Consider the following 8,567-nt stretch of genomic DNA (forward strand, 5'->3'; position numbering starts at 1 on the left):
CATTTTTTATATAATTTGAAATTTTGACTTAACTAGAAAACATATCAAAACAAACTGTCATTAATTTTAAAGAAATATGCTTTCTCAAGCTAACATTTTAGCAACACAATTTCCCTAAAAATAGATTACGTTGAAGGCAAAGAATTTACTCAACGCACAAAGGAAAGACTAAATCATGATACAAAAACTAAAGCAAAAACCACCCTTATGAATACACAAACACTATAGCAAGGCTTTGAACATTGTCAGTAACAGAAACTAAACAAAGACACAATGAAACAAAGGAGCTTAGATAAGTTGAATAATGACAACACAAAACACGTGAGCATGGAAAACAGCATAAATGGGAAACACAACAGAAGAAGTGTTCAAACATACATATGTAGTTGCCCTCTGGTAGTCTGGTGAGGCATTGTCTATAATAGCCATGACAGAAGTATGTGGACACTCAAAAGTGCAGAACCTCTTGGCAATGTCTGGGCCTTAAATCAGCCAGTTCCTGACTGTAAATCGTGTTTTAGTTTCCTCCACTTAATCTTTAAACTTTAAGCTTGTCCCAAGCAGGTAAATATATGTAGTTAGTTACCTAATTTTATCTACAGTAAGTGTCTCTAGCTGAATAACACATGGTGTAGTTCATCATATTAACTATAACAACCAGAATATTGGTTCAAATGTTGGTTTAAACTGTTGTATTCTGATGTAGTGAAATCCATATGTTTTTAGTGTAGCTTCATTGTTCAGGTACTTCACAGAGCCACTGTATGTCACTCAGGTCATAATTTCTTTTTACACACAGGAGTGTGAGAGTTTTACAACAGAATAATGCAGATCGCTAACATGCTTTTACTGAAAACGGTTTCAGAAGTTTGTACCTAATTATCGAGAGTCCCTGAAACATTCATACTGCTGCATGTCAAGGTTTTTCTGTCAAATTACAAACTGTTTTCTCTGATTAAACTTATCATTAAGGGACTGGTAAAAAGTGACTAGTCTCTGGCACAGAGCAATTTAATGGTCCGGGAAGGATAGATGACAAAGCGATTACATGCCTGCTAGTCCATATAAAGGCATCTACAGTATGTCACATTACTCCAGCTTCTATTTGTCTGAAGAAAGTCAAGGCTAGAAGCAGAGCCATATTCGGGGGCAGAAACTTCTCAGAGGCTGACTCCATGGGCTCAAACCAGAGGGTGCCTACCCAAGGAGGCCCGAAGGATAAGTTCATGGTTTGCAGTGATGGCGGCCATGTACACCTTTAAAGTAGACGGGGACAGGCCTTGAGAAAAGCAGGACTGCAGCAACTCCAGCAATGTACCGACTGGATCCTTACAGCCTTCATCGCACCAGAGGCATAAAAGCCTCCACTTCAGAGCATACAGCTTCCTAGTGGAGGAAGCCCAAGTATTCAGTAAAGTCTCTGTCACCTCAGATGAAAGGCCTGAATGTAGAAACTGGTCCCCATCAGGGGCCAGACCCAGAGCTTCCACATCTTGGAGTGAGGGTGTAGGATTGCCCCCTGAGAGAGGAGATCCTTCTTGACAGGAACCCCTCATGGAGTGGAGGGGTCTAGGAGGGAGACTAGGTCTGTGAATCAAATTCTAGCAGGCCAATGAGGAGCAAATAGGAGAAGGTTAACTTGCTTGTGGCACTATTTGGTTAGGACTTGCGGGAGCCATATTCGTACAAAGGCATTCAGGCTCAGAGGGGCCGGATGAGAGAGGGAAAACCACAGTGTGTCAACTCCTTGGAGGAAAACAGATCCATTTCCACCTGGCAAATCTGCCAAATTGAAGTGGGTTGCAAATGCAGACTGCCCTGATGATTGATATAGGACACCACTGCAGGTGTGGGAGAACATTTTTCAATGTATAAACTTGGCCCTCATCTCCAGGCAATTTATGTGCCATGAGAGATAAGGGCCCTCCCATAGACCCTGGGCAGGGCAGTTATCCAAGAAAGAGTCCTGCGATGGTGACACGACCCTAGAATAGGACCCAAGGCCAGGAACCGGTGTCTTTTCCACATAAGAAAGGCACAAATCCCATGTCACAAAACCCTTATAAACCTGAGGGGATGTCTACAAGGATGAAAGCCTGCACCCCTGAGCCATTAGGAATGGCCTCATATGAAGCAGACCCAAAGGGATAACGTTGGCTGTTGCTGAAATGAAGCCAAGCTCCCTTCTGTTTCTCAGTGACATAGAGGCTTTGGCCTAGCCAAATAGCTTTCACTGCTGACAATATGGAAGCCACCCGAGCAGGGGACAGACGTTCCCGCAGAAAGGTTCTGTGAGAAGGAGAAAGCACACACTTTTTTGGGTTCAACCTGAGGCCTAGAGTCATCATATGGGCAAGCACAGCAACTCAAAGTTTGGCAACCATAGCCATTGACTGGGCCAGAATGAGGTAATTCAGTACACGGATGCCCTGGAGATGCAGCGGTGCAAAGGCAGTGTCCATGCACTTTGTAAATGTGCATGGTGAAAGGGCTAGGCCAAAAGGAAGAACACAATACTGGTACACTTTGCCCCCAAAATGCCTTTGTGAAAATAAGCGTCTTTGAAATCTGTCATCACAAACCAGTCCTCGGACCTGATCTGGGACACAATAACCTTGTGGGTGAGCATCTTGAACTAGTAAATCTTCAGAGTACATATCAGAGTCCGCAGAGCCAAAAATTAATTCTTGGGAATAACAAAATATTGGCTGTAAAATCCAGAGTCCTGCTCTGGGAGGGGAACATGTACTATGGCCCCTTTTCTCAGAAGCGAGAAAACACCACCTGGTGTTTGCCAACAATCGTGGGCAACTCGCTCTGAAAAAGCAGAGGGTGGAGGTAAACTGGATCCTGTAACCTTTTTTTTACGTTATCCAGGACTCACTGAGACACACCTTGCAAAAGTTCCCACGCTGTCCGGTTGCCTGAGAGTGGTGTCAACCTCGTGCAGATACCCCGGGTGCTCCGAAACATTGCACTGGCAGATGCTACCAAAAGGTACAGATCTATGCAAGGAAGAGACACAGGCACAGACTCTACTGCTCCTCGAAATGCTGGCAGTGGGGCAGGAAGTAGGGGAAGCCATCCTGAGAAGCCATCCTGAAAAGGACGCTTCTAGGAACCTCAGCCTTTGACAGACCAATGGTCCCCGCTCACCTGACGGGTCTGGGGGCTGGGCATGTTGACCGGCCTCCTTAGTCTTAGATGGGGGAACAGGTCACCACACTTTTTAACTGCCATGGTGTGCAGGGCCACACCCCCTGGGCCTGCTGCCATATAGTTCTTAACCAACCATAAGGGCTGATGTAGCTCTACAAGACATGGATGGAAGCGTAGGCTTCCTCCAAGTATCTCCTCAATCACAGGCATTGCTCCATACCCCTATAATGACTGAAAAGTCAGACATGGTCAGGAAACAAAAAAACGCACTGAAAAGGATGGACACCTTGGCATGGAGGTCTGGGAAAAATGGCAACCACCTGTGTGGAGGTGGCCTGCAGCCTGAAGTCAGAAAGCTTAGAACAAATGACACTAACTCTTTAGGCCTAATTTCAATTTATTTATTCAATTCAATTTAGACACACCAAAAACGAGCAAACTGTGTCAGGGACCCATCTCCTGCTCTGCTTCCGCTAACTCAACCTGCAAACCCCATGATCAAAGCTGCCATGCTGCCTTGGCAGAAACTGGACCCAAAACCATGAGGTGCAAGCACTTGGCCGAAAAATACAGCCAGCACTAGACAGACATGACAGACAATCAACACAAACATACACAGAGTGCTTTTTGAAGACAAAAAAGCTTACGTAATGTGACATAGCTGCCCTTTAGTTATGCCACATAGATATTGGTGTGTGAAGTGTCCTTTATAAATCATTACATTGGTGTGTGCACACAGAGCTTCAGACACAACTTCTTCAAAGAAGCATTCCAATAGAGTCAGCCCTGTGGTTTCGAGTTCCCTGGAAGGGTAACCACTTTGTGAGCATAGTTTTAGAAGTAGACTCTCTACTGGCTTCAGTACGGCTTTCATGATTTAATGTTTCTTTCATAGTTTAAGAACTTGTAAGAAATTACAGAAATTGCACCCAAATTCCACTCCAAGGTACACATCTAAAAGAGCTCATTCCTAAAAAGGTTTAAGTATCATAAGGTAATACGGTTAGGAATCTAAACGTATTAAGTTGATTGAATTATAAATATGGGAACGGCAGCAGGACATCAAGGATCACCATGAACAAAGAGTTTACGTGACCACGATTACCATTTAAAGTGACTATTTGGTTGATAACAACTGTAACAATACCAAGCCAATGTCTGTGTGACCACAGTGACCGCAATAACCATTCAAAGGGACTATTTGACTGATTAAAATTGTAACAATAACAAGACAAGGTACTGTATATGTGACTGTGATAAACATTTAAAGACATCTGGCTAAATAACAAGGTGTAACCCACCCATTTGGGAGACACTCAGTTCTTATGCTCAATACACATTCAACGCAGAAACTCAATTAAACTACAAAGAGGAAAACAGTATAAAATGCGTGAGCAGGATTTGCTCTGGGTTCGTATTGACTTCGGTGAACCCAAAGTACGTCATGTATTTTGTCACTGCTATGCTGGAATAAACTTCTAGTTCTTCATTAAGATCTTCAACATCATCGTCTTATTTTTACAATTGCATTTTTTATTTCTCACAAACTTGATCTTCAGATCGCTCCTGCAGAAGTGATAGAAGGACAATCAGTCGTTCTGACCTGTAAAACCACCTGCAATCTTACTGAGCCAACATTCATCTGGTACAAAAACAGCAGAGATTTAACCACAAAGGCCAAAAAGAACAATGAAGTCCGTCTGCAGTCGGTCAGCTTTGAGGATGCAGGCAGTTATAGCTGTGCTGTAAGAGGATATGAACATCTCCACTCTCCTGTTCAAACCCTCAGAGTCAGATGTGAGCTTTATTTACCTTCTTATATATACTTTATAACCTGATAGCTAATAAAGGAAAACAAAACAAAGTACTGATGTAAGTAAAGAAAACAAAAAGTAACATTTACTGACATTCATAGCTTGAAGCATGAGATCAGATGACAGTCCCATAGATTTGATCTAAAACATTATCATAATGTTTTATAAAAAACCTGTGTCCATGCCAACTTAAGTGCAAACTGACATTAAAGCAAAAGGGGGAAGACCCAAATACTCTTATATTTAAATACTGTCAGGACTCAGCCCGGATTTTGGCCACGTGCATGTGTTTACGTTCCTCGTCATGTGTCTGCCCCGCCTTCATCTGCTCCTCCCTGTCTCCACACTTGTTTCCTATTGTGATCACCCTGTCTATTTAACTGTCCCGCATTGCCCTGTGCAGCACGGAATCTACTGTTGTCTTGTCCTGTCTTTAGTCTGTGTCGTGTTTTGTGTTTCCTTTGTTATTAAACCCTGTTCATTTGGCTATCCTGCGTTTGGGTCCGTCTCTACCCCGCGTACATGACAGAAGATTCCGCCGCATTAGGACCCAGCAGGATAGCTGCAGCTTGGACCGGCCAATTGGGAGTATTTTTTTTTCTTCTTATTTGAGTTGTTTTCCCCCTGGACTTCTTGGGTTTGGTGACATCGGTCCGCATTTTTTTGGTGAAGGACGCCGCTCCGTATCCAGTTTCTCCGCGGGGGGCGCCGCCTCACTTCCTGGTTGCGGGCCATGTCACCAGCCCGAGTTTAGTTTAGTTTTTTCGGTGTCCTGTGACATCGCCCCACACCTGTCCAGTGGGGGGCGTCGCTTCACATTTGGTTTCCTTGGAGGACGTCGCCCCACTTCCTGACCGCGGGGGGTGTTGCAGGCCTGTTTTTGGCCCCTATGGATTTGTTCTGTTCAGTGGAGGACCCCCCCGGTGTTCTGGACTCGAGTAGGGGGTTGCGCTCGGCCTTTCAGCTCGGCTGTGGACATCGCTTGGCCCTTCAGCTCGGCTGTGGATGTCGCTCGGCCCTTCAGCTTGGCTGTGGACGTCGCTCGGCCCTTTAGCTTGGCTGTGGACTTCGCTCAGCCCTCTCTGGCTTTGCTGCCATGTGCCTTGCTCCCCCCCACCTGCCTTGCCGTGTGCCTTGTTCCCCCTACCTGCCTCGTCGTGTGCCTTGCTCCCCCCATCTACCTTGCCGTGTGCCTCGCCCCCCCTCCCGGACCTTGTCAGGATTTAGCGCTTCGGGAGCCGCGCCTCAGAGGGGGGATACTGTCAGGACTCAGCCCGGACTTTGGCCACGTGCATGTGTTTACATTCCTCGTCACGTGTCTGCCCCACCATCACCTGCTCCACCCTGTCTCCACACCTGTTTCCTATTGTGATCACCCTGTGTATTTAACTGTGCCGCATTGCCTTGGGCAGCACGGAATCTACTATTGTCTAGTCCTGTCTTCAGTCCGTGCCGTGTTTTGTGTTGCCTTTGTTATTAAACCCTGTTCATTTGGCTATCCTGCGTTTGGGTCCGTCTCTACCCCGCGTTCATGACAAATACATATTTAAAATACTATTTGTTGTCAATATTAATACTTACAATGAAATTCTTGTATTATTGTTGTATTAACTGAATCTATTGATTAATCCGGGAAGCAATTTCATATTTGTGTTGATTAGTGAAATAGAGTGATAATTAGAGCAAATAGTTTATTTGTTTTTTTTGGTTAATGAAAGTGGAATTCATGTGTGGTGGTAAATTCACTGGTCATTTCTTTATTTCTTCTGTAATTCTAAAATACTTAAAGAATTGAACAGGAACTCAACCTGTGTGATTTGCCTCTTGAAGGAGTTTTTGTTTTAGTTGTAAGAATTACAGAAAAGTAGAAAAAAATATTGAATCCCATTCTGACACCTAAGGAAAGAAATACAGAGATTTATAGAAATGTGTCCCTGATTTTTCCCAATGAAAAAGATTCAAATAAAATATAGACCCAAATGTTAAAATGAAAAAAAGGGGCTGGAAAAATAGTTAAAAACTGCATTTAATTATTTATGAACGACAGAAAAAAGCATTAATTATGACAATGAACTGCTTTCCTCACTCTGGTCATGGAACTCCCTAGATCCTCCAAAGAAAGTCTCAGTGTCCATCAGTCCCTCTGGTGAGATAGTGGAGGACAGTTCAGTGACTCTGACCTGCAGCTTTGATGCTAACCCACCTGTACAGAGTTATAGCTGGTTTAAGGGGAAGACATCAGTGGGAAAGGAAAAGACCTACAACATCTCCAAGATCAGCTCTGAGGACAGTGGGGAGTACAAGTGCAAGTGCAGTAATGAAGTCGGACATCAGTACTCTAACTATGTGTCTCTGAATGTCCTGTGTAAGTTAATGCTGAAGATTTCCTCACAGACAGTTAGAGATAAAACTCACATTATTTACTTTAGTGTTATCATCCTGTTCATTTAGATCCTCCAAAAAACGTCTCAGTGTCCATCAGTCCCTCTGGTGAAATAATGGAGGGCAGTTCAGTGAATCTGACCTGTAGCAGTGATGCTAACCCACCTGTACAGAACTACACCTGGTTTAAGGTGAAAGAATCATCACCTGTAGGATCTGGACAGAGTTACAGAGCTGTACAGAGTGGACAGTATTACTGTGAGGCTCAGAATAAACACGGCTCTGAGAGATCAGCTGCAGTGTCTGTCACTATTAATGGTGAGGGTGATGATTTTTCATTCCTGTGTGACTACTGCTCTGTTCTACATTATGCACTGTGGTTGAAGTTTTGAATAAATCTGTGTTTGTGTGTGTTTGTGTGTGTGTCTGTGTGTGTTTGTACCAGAAGGTACTGTGATTGTGATTGTGTATGTGGCTGTTGAACTCGGACTTTTTGGGCTTGCAGCTCTTCTCTCTGCACTCTTCTGGCTGAGGTGAGAATATTTTGCTGATAAATTTATCACTAATGACTCTGAAGATGCTGATGGTGGGTAAATATTTGTCTTTGTTTGAGCAGAAGCAAGAGACAGAAGAAGAAGAAGGCAGATGAAGGTGACAGTCAGGTAAATTACAGAAATGTCCATCAGGTGGCTGCTTCGTTCATAATAATACTGGCTACCTGTAAATCTTCAGTAGAACCTGCTCATGTTCTCCACTCCTCCTCTCTGTAGAACACTGGGTCGATTGCTAAAGATGACATTTACCAAAATCTCGAGATGTCACAGATTTCTCATCCCAGTCCTCATGCTGACATGCCCACATCCTCTGACTATGGGAATATTGCAGTGAGTTTAAAACTTTTGATCCCAAAACCACCACTAGATTAAATACTAATTTGATAATAAATGTTTTATATGAAGATGTGCTAAAATACACAGCTGTAACTCCAACAGTACTTTTATATTCATTTATTAATCAGTAAAATTAATGATCATATATCAGAGTGTGTGTGGTGATGACTGATGTAAATAAATGTTAGTAAAATACTTTAACACATTAAAATTTTTTGCTTTCAGCTGTTTAGAAACATCTAAGAAACAATGAATCCTGACACAGATAATGAATAGAGAGCTCCTCACTGAAGTGGGAAACTCAGCTACATCAGGAACTTAG

At 43.4% G+C, this 8,567-nt stretch overlaps 1 protein-coding gene across 1 annotated transcript; it reads left to right on the forward strand.

Annotated features, from left to right (window-relative positions):
• Nucleotides 1–3,320: 3,320 nt before the first annotated feature.
• Nucleotides 3,321–8,567, forward strand: LOC125139394 (B-cell receptor CD22-like). The gene is made up of 7 exons (XM_047803069.1): nucleotides 3,321–3,506; nucleotides 4,719–4,956; nucleotides 7,425–7,673; nucleotides 7,804–7,888; nucleotides 7,972–8,017; nucleotides 8,126–8,239; nucleotides 8,511–8,567. The coding sequence occupies exons 1-7, from the start codon at nucleotides 3,321–3,323 to the stop codon at nucleotides 8,565–8,567; spliced, it is 975 nt and encodes a 324-aa protein (XP_047659025.1).

The sequence above is a fragment of the Tachysurus fulvidraco genome, chromosome 18 (genome assembly GCF_022655615.1).
Source record: "Tachysurus fulvidraco isolate hzauxx_2018 chromosome 18, HZAU_PFXX_2.0, whole genome shotgun sequence".
Lineage (NCBI taxonomy): Eukaryota > Metazoa > Chordata > Actinopteri > Siluriformes > Bagridae > Tachysurus > Tachysurus fulvidraco.

Coding starts and splice junctions, on each gene's coding strand:
- LOC125139394 (XM_047803069.1), top strand. CDS start 3,321: ATGGATGGAAGCGTAGGCTTCCTCCAAGTATCTCCTCAATCACAGGCA. Junction 7,674..7,803: donor AGTGTCTGTCACTATTAATG/GTGAGGGTGATG, acceptor TTGTACCAGAAG/GTACTGTGATTGTGATTGTG. Junction 8,018..8,125: donor CAGATGAAGGTGACAGTCAG/GTAAATTACAGA, acceptor TCCTCTCTGTAG/AACACTGGGTCGATTGCTAA.